This window comes from Dromiciops gliroides, chromosome X (assembly GCF_019393635.1).
Source record: "Dromiciops gliroides isolate mDroGli1 chromosome X, mDroGli1.pri, whole genome shotgun sequence".
Taxonomy (NCBI): domain Eukaryota; kingdom Metazoa; phylum Chordata; class Mammalia; order Microbiotheria; family Microbiotheriidae; genus Dromiciops; species Dromiciops gliroides.
This window is the reverse complement of record NC_057867.1, coordinates 16,866,864-16,887,164: the sequence shown is the minus strand read 5'-3', so window position 1 is coordinate 16,887,164 and position 20,301 is coordinate 16,866,864. Positions and strand designations below refer to the sequence as shown.

The 20,301-nt window shown below is 37.3% G+C and overlaps 1 protein-coding gene across 3 annotated transcripts in view; it reads left to right on the top strand.

Moving 5' to 3' along the window:
- Positions 1 to 20,301, top strand: part of LOC122733765 (E3 ubiquitin-protein ligase DTX3L-like) — a 31,092-nt gene extending 10,791 nt beyond the window's left edge. For 2 of the 3 annotated variants that reach the window (XM_043974461.1, XM_043974464.1), the window contains one exon: positions 16,008 to 20,301. In XM_043974461.1, coding sequence (XP_043830396.1) covers positions 16,082 to 18,343 — 2,262 coding nt within the window. In that variant the 5' untranslated portion in view covers positions 16,008 to 16,081 and the 3' untranslated portion in view covers positions 18,344 to 20,301. Of the gene's footprint in view, positions 1 to 12,548; positions 12,642 to 16,007 lie in introns of all 3 variants that reach the window. The other variant, XM_043974463.1, reaches the window with a different exon arrangement.

Sequence of the window (20,301 nt, the reverse complement as noted above, 5' to 3'; positions counted from 1 at the left end):
CTCCTTGGGGGGAAACTCCTTGAAGCACAAGGGAGAACTCCCAACTGAAAAAGAAACAATTAGGTTTTATACTATCTGGTTTAAAACAGGGACATTTTTAGCTGGTGAATTACTCTGGCTTCAGTTCAAAACTTTGGATTAGCATAAACCAAGTGATTTAAAATAGTTTTAGCAGATAAAAACAAAAACATACTATTGGCATTTATGGAATGAATTAACTGATCCTTTAAATGAATTTAAATCATCTGATTGCATGTTTCCCCTTCAAGAAGCCATTAGTCATGACTGAAGGGGTGATGTAGGGTTTTTAAAATATTTTAATTTTTTCTCAATTACAATAAAATAATTTTAAATTTCATACATTTACAAATTGTGAGTTCCAAATTCTCTTCCACTTCCTTCCCCTGTCACATTTTTGAGAAGGCATGCAATTTGATAAAGGTTATACACATGTAGTCATGCAAAACATATTTCCATATTAGTCATGTTGTGAAAGAAAACATCCTCCCACAAAAAAACCATTGAAAAATAAGGTAGCGCCCCCTCCCTCAGTATTTTGTGTACTGCATTAAGATTCCATCAGTTCTTTCCCTGGAGGTGGATAGCATTTTTCATCATAGGTCCTTCAGAATTGTCATGGATTTTTCTATTGCTGGGAATAGCTAAGTCTTTCACAATTGATCACTGTACAATATTACTCTTTTTTTTTTTTTGGGTGGGGCAATGGGGGTTAAGTGACTTGCCCAGGGTCACACAGCTAATAAGTGTCAAGTGTCTGAGGCCGGATTTGAACTCAGGTCCTCCTGAATCCAGGGCCGGTGCTTTATCCACTGCGCCACCTAGCTTCTCCCACAATATTACTCTTAACGTGTATGTTCTTCTGATTCTGCTTACTTTACTTCAGTTTTTCTGAAAGCATCCTGCTCACCATTTCTTATAGCACAAGACATACATCACAATAATACACGAAAATTTGTTCAGCCATTCCCCCAAGTGATGGGCATCTCCCCAATTTCCAGTTTTTTGGCACCACAAAAAGAGCTACTATAAATATTTTGTACATTTAAGTCCTTTTCCTTTTTTCTCCTTTTGGAATCCAAACCTAGTAGTGGTATCGCTAGGTCAGAGGGTATGCACCTTTTTATAGCTCTTTGAGCATACTTGTAGATTGCTCTCCAGAGTGTTTGGATCAGTTCCCAATTCCCACAACAGTACATTAAAATGTCCCAATTTTCTCACATCACCTCCAACATATATAATTTCCCTCTTCTGTCACATTAGTCAATCAGGTGTGAGGTGGTACCTCAGGTTTGTTTTAATTTGCATTTCTTTAGTCAGTAGTGATTTAGAAAATTTTTTCATATAACTAGAAATATCTTTGATTTCTTCATCTAAAAACTGCTTGGTCATATGCTTTGATCATTTATCATTTGGGGAATGCCTTATATTACTATTAATTTGTTTCAATTCTTCTATATTTGAGAGAGAGGCTTTTATTAGGGAAATTTGACATGAAAAATTTCTCCCAGTTTTCTGCTTTCCTCTAATCTTGGCATCATTGTGGGATTTTTTTTTTGCCAAAACTTTTTAATTTAATGTAATCAGAAGTACCCATCCTATGTCCTATAATGTTTTCTATCTCTTGTTTGGTAACAAATTCTTCTCTTATCTATAGATATGAAAGCTAAACTATTTCAAACTCCCTTAATTTGCTTATGGTATCACCCTTTATGTCTAAATACCCCAATAAATGGTGAATTTTTGTAGGTTCCATGTATTATTGAGAAAAAAGTATATCCTTTCTTATTCCCATTCAATTTTCACCAGAGGCCTATCATATTTAACTTTTCTAAAATTCTATTCATCTTCTTACCATCTTTTTTCCTTAGATTTTTCTAGTTCAGAAAAGGGAAAGTGTATATCCCTCACTTGTTTTATAGTCTGTTTCCTCCTGTAATCCATTTAACTTGTCTTTTAAAAAATTTGGATGCTATATCATTTGGTGCATATATTTAGTATTGATAATCACTTTATTTTATATGATACCTTTTAGCAAGATGTAGTGTCCTTGCTTATTTCTTTTTATTAGATCTACTTTTTCTTTTGCTTTGTCTGAAATTATGATTGCTACCTCTGCTTTTTTTTTTTTACTTCAGCTAAAACATGATTCTACCTCAGCTCCTTATGTTTATTCTGTGTGTATCTCTGTGCTTCAATTGTGTTTCTTTTAAACCACATATAGGATTTCGGTTTTTATTCCACTCTGCTATCTATGTCTGTTTTATGGACAAGTTAATCCCATTCACATCCACAGTTATGTGTATTTCCTTCCACCCTGTTTTTCTTTTCTTTCTCTTTCTCTCTTTTTACCCTATCCCCACCTCAAAAGTGTTTTGGTTCTGACCACCACTTCCCCCAATCAGCCCTCCCTTCTATCACACTCCCCTTCTATCATTTTCCCCTTCTTTTATTTCACTCCCTTTCTACTTCCCATTCTATATAACAAGTTAGGTGTGTAGGTTATTCCCTCTTTGAGCCAATCCTGATCAGAATAAAGTTTAAGCATTGCCTTCCACACCGCCATGTTCCCTTGCATTGTAAAAGTTCTTTCACATCAATTTTATATGAAATAATTTGCCCCGTTATACCTCTACCTTCCCCCTTCTTCAAGTGCATCCCTTTTTCTTATCCCTTATATTTTTTCCTATCATGTCATCATAGTCAACTATCACCTTTCCTGCCTGTCTTCTAATTGCCCTGATAATGATGATAATGTTCTTAGAATTTACAAGTATCATCTTCCTATGTAGGGACATAAAAAAAATTATTGGATCCCTTATATTTCTTCTTTCCTGTTTACCTTTTTATACTTCTCTTGAGTCTTATATTTGGAAATCAGATTTATTATGCACTTATGTTATTTTAATCAGCAATGCTTGAAAATCATGCATTTCAAGAAATGTCCTCTGAAGGATGATAATTACTTTTGCCAGGTAGGTGATTCTTGGTTTTCATTTTAGCTCCTTTGCCCTCCAGAATATGATATTGCAGGACCTCTGATTCTTTAATGTAGAAGCTGCTAAAGCTTATTTTATCTTGACTCTGGCTCCACTATATTTGAATTGTTTCTTTGTGGCTGCTTGTAGCATTTTCTCCTTGAGTCTGGAGCTCTGAAATTTGACTATAATATTCCTGGGAGTTTTCATTCTGATGAATTCTTTTGATTTCTATTTTACCCTCCAGTTCTTGGATATCATGGATTTCAGGTAGTGCAGTAATTCTTAAAGTATCTCGCCTTGATGTATTTTCCAGGTTAGTTGTTTATTCCAAAGAGATATTTAACATTTTCTTCTATGTTTTCATTCTTCTGATTTTACTTTATTGTTCCTTGGTGTCTCATGAAGTCATTAAATTCCACTTACCCAATTTTGATTTTTAAGGAATTCTTTTCTTCAGGGAGCTATTGCACTTCCTTTTCCATTTGACAAATACTACTTTTTAAGGAGTTGACCTCTTCAGTGAATTTTGTACATCTTTTCCCATTTTACTAACACTCTTTAGGTCATTTTTGTGCCTCTTTTGTCATTTGACCTAGTGATGTAATTCCTATTAAATAACATCAGCCTTTTAGTCCCTTGGACTTATCCTCTTGGAGAAGTAACAATCTTTGATTGATGAGGAATCTGGAGCAGTGATAGATCACTTTCAAGACATATTTAATGGTTATTATCCTACTTGGGAATGATGACTCTACTCTCCATAGAAGTGATACAAGTCATCATAGAAGAAACAAATAATTTGGCTTATCTTTGTATACAGTGTGAGAGTTTGCTCTATGCCTAGTTTATGCCAGGCATTTGCTTTCCCAGAAGTTTTGATCAAATGGTAAGTTCTTGTCCCAACAGCTAGGATCTTTGGGTTGGTCAAACACTAGGTTACTGTAGAACAGGATTTATTAGCAAGAACGAACTTAAAAACACAAGTAAGATTAGTAGAATTAAGGGAAAGGAAAAAAAAGAATGGGGGAAGGAAAACAATACGACCTGAATCACACCACCGCCCAGGGCTCAGCAGAACACACAGCTGTGTGCTATCTCTTTCCGGCTCCAAGGCCAGAATGGTGAAACTCCTCCCTTCTCCTTACCAGCAACCCCCAGGGCTCCCAGGAAATAGGGTAGACAGACACACAGCCCCAAACTAATTGGCTGGCAGCCCTGATTGACAGAATTAACAGGCTACTCTACAACTGCCAGCTCCCCATCAGCTGGAGGTCACCTGACTGCCCTCACCCAGCTTCCAGTCATGGCAGGACTGCCCTCATTATAATTTGGCCAGGCCCATGCAGGTACATTGGGTGCGCTCCAGAGCGAGGTCAGGGCGCGTGGGGTTTCTAATTTTAGGCAAAGATGGGGTCATAGAAACCTCAAATCACAATTAATTCTTTACATTAGTATGTAACAGAGGTATTTTTTCGATGTACATATTTCAGAACAACTTAGACTCTAGCCCCCAAAACAAGAGTTGAAAACACGACTGTGAAGTCAGTCTTTGGCAATAGATTTACTGTAGGTAGTTGGATTTATATTCTGACAAAAAAAATTACCTTTTTGAAATTTGAGAATTCTAGGATTCTGTTTATAACAATAACTCCAGGTTGGATTTTACTGAATTAGTCCTAAACAGAACTATAATATAGTCTTCTTTAAAGTGAGATATATTTTTTTTCACTTTGGACAATTGTGATATTTGACCCTCTATAATTAAAATGGATCTTGATGCAAAACAATACTTAAAATTTGGTATTATGGAACCATGATTCTAGACTGCAAAAATTAAAAAATGTAAATGAAAGTTTTCTCTCAAAATTAAGTCATATTGAAATCTCTGGAAATGGCTGGCATACTGAATACCTTCAAATTAAAATAAAGATTAAAAAAAATTCTACTGATTTTGATTATGAATTATCTAAATTATCTAAATTCACAGCATGGGTGATTTGTGCCTTGAATGGTAATGTTTTTGGCCTTTATAGCTCTAAAAGGGGCAGCAGGTTGTGCAATGTATAGAGTGGCCTGCCTGGAGTTAGGAAGACTTACTATGTATATCACTGGGCAAGTCACTTAACCCTCATGGTTCTTTAAAGTTAGAGAAGGAAATGGCAATACCAATTGTAGTCATAAAAAGTCAGACACAACTGAAAAATGACCAAACAGCTGAATAGCTCTTAATAGTAATTGGATCAAAGCTATTCAATGCAACTAGCATAGAATGTCTGAATTAATAGATGAATGAAATAAAATTATTTGTAAAGTAATGAAGAGCAACATTCTCATTGAATAATATCATTTGACTGACAAATTTTATTTGGGTTCTATGTTTTAAATCCAGATATTGTTTTTGGTATTATGCTTAATATATTTTTTGTATTGTGACCTTGGGAAACCATTGTATTATTAGGAATCCTGTGAATTTGAAATATGATATAGATGCTCTCAGTTTTATAACTTTTAACTATTCCTAATTAGAAACTTTTGTTTGAAGATTATTTTTAATATTTAAATGGATATATTCTGATTTGTCAAAATTACCTAGTTTACTAGAAATCTTATTGTTTGTATTTTCTACCCTTGTTTGGATCATAAATCATTTTCAACTCTGTGAAAGAAGGAGCCACAGGACTTAATATGACATTGGAATTTGGGATATTATCTCAGAACGACACCGCCCTTTCTGCAACAGCCCACTTACAATCAACAGACTCCGGTTTCAAAGCATTTTTTCCCTTTCCAATATAGGGGTTACTGTAAAAGACTTCAAGACACCCAGGATAATAATTGCGATTGTATTTACGTTTTGTTTGTGAGGTATGAATGAACTATTATGTATTCACTTTATGTATAAAACTCAATAGTGGGTTTTTATTTCTTGTTAATTGATTTTTACATTGGGATGTTTAAACTAGAAAAGTAAAATAATGAAGAAATGCTTTTGGATATATCTTACATGAATTTTTTTTGGTGGAGCAATGAGGGTTAAGTGACTTGCCCAGGGTCACACAGCTAGTAAATGTCAAGTATCTGAGGTCAGATTTGAACTCAGGTCCTCCCGAATCCAGGGTCAGTGCTTTATCCACTGGGCCACCTAGCTGCCCTCCTATCTTACATGAATTTAATAAATAATGAACATACATGTTTTATTCTTATTTATGGTAAACTAACTGTTATTGCAACAGGAAAAACAGCAACTGTACCCTGCTCTAAATTATAAGCAGTGAATCAAGAAGACTGGGTAGTTTGAAAAGACAGTCTTAGGAAGGTAATAGCAAAAACCTTTTAATTTAGTTTCCCTGTTATTATTTCCTTTTTGTTTGTTGGGGTCTTTTTCTTTTTGGTGGGGCATCGGGGGTTAAGTGACTTTCCCAGGGTCACACAGCTAGTAAGTGTCAAGTGTCTGAGGCTGGATTTGAACTCGGGTCCTCCTGACTCCAGGGCTGGTGCTTTATCCACTGCAGCACCACCTAGCTGCCCCTATTATTTCCTTTTTAAAGGGGAATATTTTTCACCTTGTTGGTTCTGGACTTAGTGATGATACCTTTTGAATAATGTGGAATTCATTTGCTCAATTGGCTATTCCAAACAGCATCTATGACTTTTATCTGTAATCAAACAGCTAAGGGAGGTTTCTCCTGTCATATCTATGATAGTTGGGTATGCTATTCCCTTGTTGAGGTATTAGGACTATATTTATCTCCTAAGATGATTTTGTCTTTTTTCCCTCAATTTTTGACAATGATTTGTGAGTATGGATTGTTCTTTGAAAATTTGGCAGAAATCTCCTGTGAATCACCAAGACCAGGAGTTCTCAGTTTTGGTAGCATAAAACTGTTGGTAGGGGTCCCCTGAACTTGTCTGTTTGAGTTGCCATGTTTTCCAGAAACACAGGACCTGGATTATGCAAGAGACCCTGAACATGTCAAGGATGAAGCCCCACTGAGTTGACATCATTTGTTGTTTGCACCCTAAACTAGACTCCCTGTGTGTCCTTTGGAGTCTGCACCAGACTGAGAAACTGTTTCTGCAGCTCAGACCTTTATTGATAAGCAGATCATCATCATACCATCTCGGTCTAGCAGTTCCCAAGGGAAAAGAATGCTGCTTTTTGCCATCTTACTTATTCTTGATTTCTCCTCCCCCTTGGAGGTGATTGGTGCTTTTCCCCGCCTCTATGACTTCCCCTTTTCCCGCTAACAAATACCAAGGCTTTCCCTGAACTTCTGGGCTCCTTGGCACATGCCTTTTCTCTTCTAATAAATCCAGTTGCAGTGCATGTCTCATGGACTTGTGATATTGTTTATGGTTAACAGTAAATAGGGGGCAGCTAGGTGGTGCAGTGGATAAAGCACCAGCCCTGGATTCAGGAGGACCTGAGTTCAAATCCTGCCTCTGACATTTAATAGCTGTGTGACCCTGGGCAAGTCACTTAACCCTCATTGCCCCACCCCCCCCCAAAAAAAACCCAGTAAATTGTGCAGCGATGGGATATGATAAAAGAATGTGAGTCATATTGGCCAGAGGCTTCAGGTGCAGGGCTAGGTACCAGCATGGGGCCCCTTTGTGCCCCACCTGTATCAGATATCTGGTTGGGGAGCTTCTTTTCCATTCATATCTTGCGCACACATCTCTTTTTTGGTTGAGTTCCCTGTTACAAGAGAAATCAAGTTGTCCTTGGTTAAGGGGTGATAGGTAAGGCCTTTTATTTTTTGAAGGCTATTCCAAATGAAGTTGATTTGAAAATCTAATCTGGATAATTTGGCTGGATGATGATCATGGTTATTCTAGGTAGGACAGGATTAGGTTACTCCACTCCAGATTTTGGTTGTTGCTAGCTCAAAGACTTGGCCAAAGAGAGAGCTCTGGCTCTGTTTCCAGGTATTGTAGCCCTAGGGATAGCTGAAGAGGGCTGGGGTGAGCCCTGTATCTGGTTGGTTCAGTGAAGATGCAGGCAAAGAGTATTCAGGTGAGCCCTAGTATTCTTGATTAACATACTAAAAATAATAATAAATAGAAAAATGGGTATGAATTGAGAATATAAAGTTTTTTGTTTGTGTGTGTGTATTTTCCCCATAGGTAATAAAGTGTTCAAAGCTGGCTTTATTCCCTCCCACCTAGGGGACTGCCATGGACTAAATGTTACAGCTACATGTCCCTGAGAACTTTCAGGTAATTGGCAAGAAGGTTAAAGCAGTCAGAATTTTACTCAGATGCACATAATAAAGTTAATTTGCAGATTTATAGCCTAGGGAAAGATGAGAAATTTCAGCACTGTTAGGAGAGACCTCAGAATGGCAATTACCTCTGTATCATAAGATGAAGAACAGAAACAATCTCTCTCCCTCTTTCCCTCTCTCCCTCTCTCCCTCTCCCCCCCCCCTCTCTCTCTCCCTCTCTCTCCCTCTCCCCCCCTCCCTCTCTCCCTCCCCCCCCCCTCTCTCTCCCTCTCTCTCCCTCCCTTCCTCTCCCTCCCTTCTCCCTCTCCCCTCCTTTTCTGGCTGTACATATCAGGGGTCAGGAGAGAGGCAGAGGAGGAAAAACTTGGTGAAGTGAAGATTATTTGGACTATAATTGATAAAAGAAGTGTCAAGTCAGAATATTCAAGAAGTAAGACAGGTGCAATTTTAAAAGAGTAATGCATGTATTTGTCTTCCTGGAGCTTAGAAGCTTAGAAGGAAAAACTTTGCAGTAAAGCTATCTCTCTGTGTCTTGTTAGCTAATCTAGGTTTTTAGAAATATTCTGTCATCTTCCTTTGCATTTCTGAACTGTGCTCTAGTTCCTTCCACCCCCTTATATAGATATACAGCTGGGAAAGTAAACTTTGGGTTTAACAACAATAAAATTATAAAATATTAAGTGGATTGACTATAGTTTGGAGTACGGTTGAAATGTAAGATTTGAGTGAAGGAAAATTGCATAGTCTGAGTACTTGATTTGGAAGATTTGGCAACAGACATAAAGGCTGGAGGGAAAATATTGAAGGGGGAAAATAAGGAGGCCTGGGGACAAATATTTTCCCTGGACAGTTGCTCTGGGTGTCATTGTACCAGCTTCAGAAGCTTTAAGCATGTTGAAAAAGTTTGAGCATGTTGATTGAAAAGGGTTGAAGTTTTGGCTTTGTTTAACTGGGAATGTATAAAATTTCATGTGATTATCTTATTGGGAACTACAGTAATAAAAAGTTGATGTTTGATTTGGAAGTATATATAGAAAAAGTTATAGAGGAATAGGAGTGAATTGATTAGCAATGGGTTCTTTCTGAGATTGTAGAGCCTAGATTTGAACAAGATTAAATTGTTCCCTTAAGTGCGATAATTGGGGTAGGTTTGCAAACTAATATCAGACTGCCACTGTCTTTGGCAGTGGATTGACTGGAAATAATAGAACCCATAATATGAAATGATTGGAATAAATTGCCCTTATATAATAAACAATACTGCATAATTAAAATTATGAATTGAGATTCATTATCATTTTGGAAATACTTCCATGTATATTTGAATTTATTCTGATCTTATTTTAGGTGAAATGTGATTCTCCTAATAAGATGTTTATGATACATCAGAATTTATTATACTATTTGGCATTCAGATAATTGGAGGAAATGCATGTATCTTAAATTTTGTTAACTGGGTGACCTTAAGTAAGTTACTTCATATCTATCTACCATGCTTTACTAACCTGTAAGGGGATAATAATAGTACCCACCTCTCAGGGGTGACCTGGCATAGAGCAAGCACTATATGAATGTTAACTTATTGTTTCCTTAATTAGATATAATTGCTTTATATATGATTACTTTTTTTCCTGGGTCAATGGGGGTTAAGTGACTTTCCCAGGGTCACACAGCTAGTAAGTGTCAAGTGTCTGAGGTCGGATTTGAACTCAGGTCCTCCTAAATCCAGGGCCAGTGCTTTATCCATTGCACCACCTACCTGTCCCATATACATGTTTACTTTTTACAGGTTTCATATGATATCAGAATACAATGCCAATGGTGAGTAAATAATTTCCTGTGTAAGGTAATTTGGAAATTGTGGTAAGATTATTGGAATTTGGCTGACTCATTGGGAGAGGCCACACCTGGCCTGCCCTGAAGTGACGCATGCTGCTAATGTCAGAAGGAGAAACCACTCTCCACAGGCAGTTTTGAAGGACCTCCCTTTTGGGGGAGGGAGAGTAAACACTCGCTGATGGGAGCTCGAACTCTTCTGTAGTCACTTTCCTCCTGGTGGCGTCAGCAGCAGCAGCAAACGAGTCCTTCGGGCCCTGGCTGTAAGCTGTTGGGTTTTTTTGTTTTTTTTTTTCCATTGAAGCTATGAGCCCCAGGTGGTGAGTTAACATACGAGCCCTGCTCTTTTGAATTAGCTGAACTGGAAGCGAGTTTGGGGATTGTATAGACTTAGGTTAGAGTTAGGGCGATTATCCATATTTCTTTTTCCCTATTCCTTTGTCTTTGATTTTATTAATTTCATATTTGCTGTTTATTTTATTCCCATTAATAAAACTTGATTCATTTGTAGAAAAGAGGCTATTAGGCTCCTTTTGTATTGGCCTGGGAGAAATATCTAAAAAATGTAAAGAATTAATTGTTATTTGAGGTTTTTATGACCCCACCTTTTGGCTAGAATTTAAAAAAAAACCTCGGCACATGCACTGGCCTGGGGCTCCGCAAATGGCACCATGTTCCACCCACTGGTGCTGGCACCTCACATCATCACCACTTGTCTACGCCTACATGGGCCTGGCAAAATTATAATGATTGGAAGCCCATTGAGGGCAGTCATGTGACTGTCAGAGCAGCCAGCCAGTTGGCTGGGGGCTGTGTGCGGTCAGCCTGGGGTCTGCTGGGAAGAAGGGAGGTTTTTTTGCCATTCTAGCTTGAAGCTGGAAGGTGACAGGATGCTGCTGTGTGTTCTCAGCTGATTTGTGGGTGGTGGTGTTATTCAGGTTGTATTACTTCCCTTTCCCCATTTTATTTCCTTTCCCTTAATCCTACTGATCCTGTTAGTATTTTTTTAAGTTCGTTCTTGTTAAATAAATCCTTCTCTGTTTTGAGGGAGGCTGCCGGTCTCCTTCCTTGTCCCAATATTGTGGTGAGCTGCCTAGCTAACATTCCCCAATTAAAAATTGGTCCCTACAAAAGGCAGTTCGGAGGGGAGGGAGCTTTGAACCTAGAGGTCCCTCATTATTTCCGGGACCCCAATATTACAGTGATCCACTCAATTGACTCTCCATATATTAAATTTAGCCCCCTCAAAATGAATTCAACTAAACTGAAGGTACCCAAATTATTAACGGGCTTGTTTCAAATGTCAAATACATATTATTCTTTATGATGTTATTTTTCTCAGTTTTCTTATATTTTGAAATTGGTAACCTGTTGTATCAATTATGTCACTAGAAGAACAACTTGTTATAACTTGGATGTAATTAGAGTATGAACTGGACAACCAAAAGAAGGTAGAAAAATTGTTTGAAAACTGTTATTTTATTAGCCCTGCTAATTTTATAATGTTTTATATTTTATAATGGTTTGTAACAGAAATTTAGGAAACTGGAAATTTCCATCTTTATGCATGGTTAAGAGGAAGTGAGGAAGTTAAAACAAAAACTATTTGACTATCACTTCTGAAAGTTGTAAGAACCTTAAGTTATTTTGGATTATTGTCATAAAATTAAAACCTATCAAGTATTTCCATACACACACACACACACACACACATATATACACACACACACACACACATATATACACACACACACACACACACACACACACACACACACACACACACACACACACACTTTTTTTTGCGGGGCAATGGGGGTTAAGTGACTTGCCCAGGGTCACACAGCTAGTAAGTGTCAAGTATCTGAGGCTGGATTTGAACTCAGGTACTTCTGAATCCAGGGCCAGTGCTTTATCCACTGCGCCACCTAGCTGCCCCCTCATAGATACTTTAAAGGAAAAAATTGGCAATTTAATATCACAAAGAAATTACAAAGTACAAAGACATTGTAATCTCCCCTTATTTTGCAAACTTGCCAAGTCCCTAAAAAGCATCTGTGTGAACAAGGTCATCAGTCCTGGGGGTAAAAAGCTTATTTTGGGTTATGGAGTTCCTAAACAATAAAATTGGCTTACTGAAAATTTACAAGTTTGTGTATAATATAGAAGTGATTTCTAATGATTGATTCTTACACCAGGATGATTCTCAGCTCAAGGTGAAGCAGAAAAGAAAACGAAGTGAAGAATATTAAGTGAAATCTCTTATGTATGTGTGAATCCTTGTAAACATTTATTGCTTATTGCAACTCCATGAGAGTAAAAATAACCGTATTTGCCCATAACCTGTGATTAGAGAAACTTGCCATTTGAAGTGAAAGCTTTTAGGACTGTAACTGATATTGTTTTGAGTTTTGAATTCAGGTATAATTAATTGTCTGATGGATCATTAAGTCAGTAATCTACTATTTGAAAACCTTGTTACAAGCTACTCAGAGGGAATGTGATCCTGAACTCTAACAGCAGGAGATCTGTATCTGGGAAAAAGCCTGTATCTGGGATGAGCTTGACATAGCCTAAGGTAGGATCATTCTGGCTCAGTTTCCCCATTGTGTTATATCCTTTTGAACCTGAATATTTGCCACCTGGCTATTCCAGAGTCTGGCTATCAGGTGAAATTGTTACTGCATGATTGGCTGTCAATTCTTGTCTAAAGTCAAACAGAGTTAAGGATGCTTTATTCTGCCATATGTGTGTTGAGTTTGGATCTTGTCCCTGGTTTTTCCTTTTATAGCAAATTTAGATAATCGGAGCAAGTGGTCAGTAGAACATAGGAGCACAATGTAAGTATTTATGATTTTACTGTTTTCAGTCTAAATGTGTAATTATTCCATAACCCAAATAACTAAGTAACTTAGTTTTGGGCTTGTCATCTGCCTGCTGATTTTGACATAGTCATGTGTAAGATTAAGTCCCTGGAATAGACCATTCTTTCTGAATGCTGTGGGAATAATTAGACAAAGGTAAAAGAAGTTTGTGAAGCAAAGATACAAACACAATGTTAAATAATTATCCCATAGACTAAAGCTAGAACGCATGTGAGCTACTATAAGAAAAGCTATTGAGCCTAGAATTATAGTCCTTTCTATATGCTAAACAACTAAGTAAATGAGCATTTGGCCTAGTCATCTGCCTATTACTAGGTATATATTTCTGTATTAATAAAAGTCCTTAAGTGTTTCAAAATGATGTAAGAGTAATTGGTTGTTGATATAAAGGTTTATAAGACTAAGCTGTTATTCTAAAATAATTAAGATGAAATCAGAAACATCTTCCATTTGGTTTGAAGAAATGAATGTTAGTGCAATCACTTCTCTTGGAGGAGTGTAATTTATGGAACAATTTGTGTTTACACAAATGGAAAAGTCAATTTTATTTAATATTCATATTTAATGTGAAAAAAATACCTGATGTTTCCTGTGGTACAAACCTGTTTTATTATAAACAACTTAATTTGATATGCACTGTTTGAAAGTGATTACATATGAGTATCTATACAACCTATCCCAAGTCTTTTGATACAATTGAATTTAACTTGATAACTTTTATGAAAAGTCATTTATATATTATAGGTCATCTTCTTATAAAAACTTTTCTGTAATATATGTTTTTAAAATGTTTGAATTAGATCCTTATCTGTCCCTGCTCCTTTTAGGGGGGAATTGAAAAATTGAATTGAATTGGAACTAAATTAAATTAATTGGAGTTCTATAATAATTAACAGTTAAAATAAAAATTGTAAAGTAAAACAATGGAGTAAAAATGTTGAGAAAACAACAAGATCAAATGAACATATATGCACATACTTGTGTGTATGTTTTGGAGTTCTGCCCTCTGGTATTTAAAATATTTCATTTTTATTTGAATGTCATATTTATTTTATTTGAATGTCTCAATGTAACAGCAATCCTTTAGATCATTGTTAACAATGTTTATGTCAGGTACAGAGTTAGATGAAGATAGAAACAGTATGGAATATTTATAACCTAAATTCTCTGAAATTTCAAGTGTACTATGGACCCCTAATTTGATGTTCCCCTTATAACTGTTATTGATTAGATCAGAACCACAAGGATCCAGCTGGATTCCACCACATGTACTAGTTGTTAAAGAAGTAAATCTAGTGACTTGTATGGAAATCTTGTATTGAGATCTGTTTTGTAGAAGATTTTAGCAGAAATATCTAAGGGGTCTTTACAAATAACTGGCAATGAGAAAGGAAGTCCACTGAAGTGGTGCTCCTGAGGACATTTTCCAGACTGACCCAAGAAGAGATGTACCAGGGACCAGATGACTGAATTGGATATGAGGAAGGGTTATTAAATTGCATGGAGACTTAGTGTTTGTTAATTATTATACCCCTTTGGCTTTTTTTCTGTATTTGTATACTAAGTTCTCTTAGTTTTCTTGATGTATGATTTTGATTTTGAACATTCTTACTATGGCTTATACTATGATTCATTTATGATTCTGATTCTGATCTCACTTTGTAATTGGAACTATCCTGTATCAGCCCTGAGATGGAAAAGTGCCCAAGGTCTCTTATTAGCTTTCTCTCTGTTGACCTTTATCCTTGTGAAATATTAGTTTCTCTTGCCTTCAGAGACCCTTCCCAGGTAGTATTCACAAGAATGTTTTGCCAAGTGCACACTCTGTGGTCATTGACATATCCAGAGGTCACATTTGACCAATGGTGTTGGAGTGAGGGTGACTGCTGCAGATGTTGAAGGGTCCCCTGAACTTGTCTTTTTGATTTGCCATATTTTCCAGAAACACTGGACCTGGAGTATGCAAAAGGACCTGGATGTGTCAAGGACAAAGTTCACCCTTAGCTAACATTATTTGTTGTTTCTACCCTGTGCTGGAGTCCCTGTGTGTCCTTCTTTCCAGTCAGTCGGAAGAAGACTGAGAAACTGTTTCTGCAGCTAGGACCCTTGTATAGGACCCTTGTAGGACCTTCATATATGTTTATGGTCTAGCGGTTCCCAAGAGAAAATAATGCTGCTTTTGCAATTTTACTTATTCATGATTTCTCTTCTCATTTGGGAGGGGATTAGTCCTTTTCCCATGCCCCATGACTTCCCCTTTTCCATATAACTTAACTACTGAGGCTTTCCCTATACTTTTGGGCTCCTTAGTATATTGAGTTTCAACATAAATGTGCCTTTCTCTTGTAATAACTCCAGTTGCAACATATGTCTTATGAACCTGTGATATTGTTTTTGGTTAACACTGTGCATAATATGCTGATTATTTTTTTCTACTGCTTCTATTGATATTTGACTTTGCTCATTTAGTATTTTATTAATTTGCTTTTCTCCTCTATTCTTTTTAACCCAATCAGCTTAAGGTTAATCAAATTCATGATTATTTTCAAAGAACCAACCTTTATTTTTTAGATATCATTCCTTTGGAGAATTTTTTGTTTTCAATTTATCTGTTTCTACTCTTTTTAAAACATCTTTGTGCTTATTTTAAGCTTTTTTAATTTATATTTTTCAATGAATATTCAGTTCATTATTCCTCTTATCTTCTATGTTGTTAGTGTATGTTTAGAAGGATATATACTTTTTTGCTCCCTAGTAATACTTTATCTGCACCCTGGAAATTGTTGTATATTTTTTCACCATCACCATCACCATCATCACCACCACCACCATCATCATTATTTTTCTCCACCTCATTTTTTGAAATAATTACTTGTATTTTCAAAAATTTATTCTTTGAACTTATCATTTAAGATTTCATTGTTAAATTACCATGAAGTTTGCTGTCTTATGTTTGTGCTGTCTGAACCAATTATTCTTCTTCTTAAGTGATGGTCTGGGTAGAGAAATAAGGGTAGGTAGTTGACAGTACCTTTTTGTCTTTCCTCTCTGCTCCCCAGTTTCTTCCTACAGAGCCCAGTGAACCAACATTGAAGTCCCACCTTTTCAACTCACGAAATCCTACACTGCCAAGATGGCCACTGCCAACCTTGCCCACAACCCACTGTATCGGGTCCTTGTCAGGGTGTCTGAGAGCTTCTCTGGAGTGGAGAGAAAGCTGCAAAAGTATTTCCAGAACCCATGGAGGTCCGGGGGAGGCAAGTGCAGGGTCAAAGCTGGTCCCCGAGAAGGTACTTTCTGGGTAGAGTTTTATAAAAGACAAGCCAAGGAAGGTGTGATGGCAAAGAAAGATCACTCTGTGGCAGTTGGCGATACATCATATGTGAACATTTTCCTAGAAACAGATGAAGACTCAGAGGAGAACAGCATTTTGGAAGGAAGCCAAATTTCCTCTCAGACTCAGTCACTCCCAAAGGAGTTTTTAGATGACAAGCACCCAGATGAAGGAATTGCTCCTAGATCCTCTCGTACTTTTGTTAAAAAGATATTTCTCCAAGTAAGGGCCCAGCTGAAATTCAGCCTTTCCAAAGAGCAGAGGGAGAAAATTATTGACCTCTGCCCAAATGTCAGAATAGAGGTATACCGTGATAAACCTGAAAAATTGATTGGTGAATACCAAGATATTGTAAAAATTTATCACTTGTTAAGTGATAGGGTGCTGGGAAACAACCAAAAAGATCATTTTCCCCACTCAGCCTCAGCAAGAAAAATTGAGCACAGTAAACCAAATGACTGTGACAGTCCTGTTCTTCGCTCCAAACCCAAACACAGAACAGAAGAAGAATCAGACCTTATCTCAGTTCCTTCACATTTGTATGAATACTTCAAATATTTCTTTGCTGAAACTCTGTCTAGAATAGAAAGTGAGCATCAAGTGCATATCAAAAGTACTTTGGCATATCCTATTGGCAATGTGTGTTTAGACTTCGAGACACGTAAGTCAGGGGACAGAAAAGCAGCTCAAGAAGCTTTTACCAGAGCATTTCAGAAGGAAATACAGAATGTGAACCGTCAGGATGTTCATTTCTCAGATAGGAAACTGGCACTTGAAGTCCAAAAAACACTGACAGGCATGTTTAAAAACCTCCGTATTAAAGCTGAAGGAAAAGCCTTAATCCTATGGGGAAACCAAGAGGATATTTCAGGAGCTCAACGTTTCCTTGAATCAAACCTCTCCCACAAAAAACCTCTGGAAGTGATGATTTCCCAAAACCCGAAGAAGAATGAAATTGAAGTTGATACAGCTTACTTGCATCTTCTGGACCAAGAAATCAGAGAAATCGAGAAAACATATGACACTGTAATGGAAATGATAAACAAACCCAAAACCCGAAAAACCCTCATTGTATTTAAACCAAAACACAAAGACATAGACCTCTCTGCACATGCTTATGAAGATTTCATTGAGGTTTTTCAGATGCTCTTACATGAGATCGTCAAAGAGGTAGTGATCCTGAAACCATTAGATGAAGAGAGAAAGCGTTGGCCTGAAAAGACATTCTTTGAAGAATTTGAAAGAAAGCACCCATATGTAAACTTGGAGTGGTTTGAACAGCAACTGACATTGACTGGTTTACCCAAGTACGTTGGAAAAGCAATGAAGTATATTAAGAAACATTTTACTATTGAAGGTCCTCCTCAGCAGAGACAAGGGCTAGTTCTCTCCCTTGGAGAAATTTGGTTCAGAATCCCCAGATCCACCTTGCACAAAAATGGTGATGATTTAAAGATGGCTTTCCCTAACTTCAAGGGATTGCCTGGCTTAGGAATGGAGGATGAAGAGGATGATGAATGTGCTATCTGTCTAGATGTCATTCACCACAAGGAAGTCCTCTCAAAGTGCAAGCATGAGTTCTGTGGCCCTTGTATCAGAGAGGCCATGAAGCATAGGCCAGTGTGCCCTGTATGCCAGACTTCCTATCACGTCGTGAAAGGGAACCAGCCAGATGGAACAATGACAACCTCTTACAGAACCTCTTCGCTTCCAGGTTATAATTCATGTGGCACCATTGTGATTCAGTATGACATGCGGGGAGGCATACAGACAGAAGATCATCCCAACCCAGGAAAACGCTATGAAGGAACAAGACGGGTGGCATATTTGCCAAATAATGAAGAAGGACGGCACGTTTTGAATCTCCTCAGAAGAGCTTTTGACCAAAGGTTGATTTTCACAGTAGGACAGTCTCAGACATCAGGAGTCAATGATGTGATCACTTGGAATGATATTCACCACAAAACTCTGCAGTTCGGCGGGCCAGAAAACTTTGGTTACCCTGATCCCAATTATCTGCAACGAGTCAAGATGGAGCTGAAGGCAAAAGGAATTGAGTAAGAGTGCTGACTTCAAGGGTGCCTTGAGAGCTGGGCTTGCAAGAGCTGCAGCAGTGGAAAGGATTCAAAGCAACCCTTAAAATATTTATGTGTATAGGCATCATTTAGAGAAAATAAAAGAATTTGAGAAGAAATTAGTTTGTTTAGGGCTGAGTGGGATAAACTGCTACCTGCTAACCTGTCTAATTTCTTGTAGGTTTTTACTTTTTATTAGACAAACTGAGCACCTGGTAGGAATGCAAAAGTTGCTTTAATGAGAACCCAAAGTGTATCTTTCAGTCCTTTGTTGCCTGTCTCAATTTTCCTGCCACCAGGGATGCTGTAGTTAAGGATTCTTCCATTGTACCACTTGCTTATATAAGGTGATGATTGAGCTTCGGGCCCCTTCACATTATTTGTGGTCAGCTATTGTTAGTCTCGGAACTCACTAAAGCTAGCTCCCTTTTAACTGGAATGGTAGCCAGGAACATTAAAAAGGTTGGAAGACATCTTGAAGAAAATTATACTCTCCAAAATACTTACATGAGTCTTTCACATCAGAAAGAAACTATCCATTGTTGGGGCTCTGGAAAATTTAATCTAAGTTGAGGAGCTGGAAAGATATTTCTGTCTTCAATCAAGTCCAGTGACTTTCAATCACTTTCAGGAACAAAGAGAAAAGCCTTTGATTGGCATTCAAATCCCTTCATAATCTTGCTTTTTCCTTTTACTCCCCCACTATGGATTCTGTGATTCAGTGATTGTGGCTTCGATGTTCCTTGTACAAGAAACTCCATCTCACCAGACTGCATTTACACTGGATATTCCCCATGACTGGAATTCTTTCCCTCCTCATTTCCACCAACTGCCTTCCCTGACTTCTTTCAAGTCTTACCTAAAATCCCACCTTCTACATGAAGCTTTCCCAAATGCCCTTATTACTAGTGCTTTTCTTGTGTGGGTTATCCATGATTTGTCCTGTATGTAGCTTGTTTGTACATAGTTGTTTGAATTTTGTCTTGCCAATTAGACAATGAGATATTTGAGAGTAGAGACTGTCTTTTGCCCTCTTTTGTATCCCCAGCACAGTGCCTAGTGTAAGGTAGGCACTTAATAAATGCTTGTTGACTAAATGAATCACTATGGGCAAACTCATTGACTTGGAAATCAGTCTTTCCAGATTAATAGACAATTGACATTGGCTTGTGTACTTCCCTGCTTCTCTGCAATCTTAGCTCACCTTTTGGGGTGTACCTTGTGGCAATTGCTCTGTTTTTCCTGAGACCACATTCATACTTAAATATTTTCTGACTTTTAACCTTCACAAAGTGGTCTGCTCAATTTGCCATTATTTTAGGTGTCCTCTCAAATGGGCAACAGATGGAATGCCCATTCATCTCTGAATGAGTTCATTTTTTGTTTTTGCTACAAAAAGTAAGCCTAATTCACAGGAGCTTAAATACTGGATCTTGTGGCATCACTTGGAGAGTAAAAGAGAACCCCTAATACAGAGAGGTTCCTTTCATAGTTACAAACAGATTATTGGTAATAATGCAACACCCTATTGCCACAGTGTAGAAGGTCAAGGATTATAACTCAATACCTGTTTGGTTCTTCTATAAATAATTAAATCGTCTGGATCTGTCTTTATGATTATGTTAGGGGAGACATGATTTAATGGCTGTGTCCAATGCTTCTAATAAAGTCAAAACTGTGTCATGATCATAAAAAAATGTTATGTTCTATAAAGGATTTATTAACTATTTCTGTGTTTTGACATTTGTTTGCAAAATCTCTGTGCCCTAAATTGACATGGTCAATTTTTGTAAAAGTTCCATGTGCTACTGTGAAATGTGTATATTCTTTTGCAATCCTATTTAGAAGATGCCAGAAGTCTTTCTGGTCTAGTTTCTCTAGCTATTTTTTCAGTTCCTTATTTTCCTTTTGTTTATATTTCTATTAAAATCACTCTAAACTAAA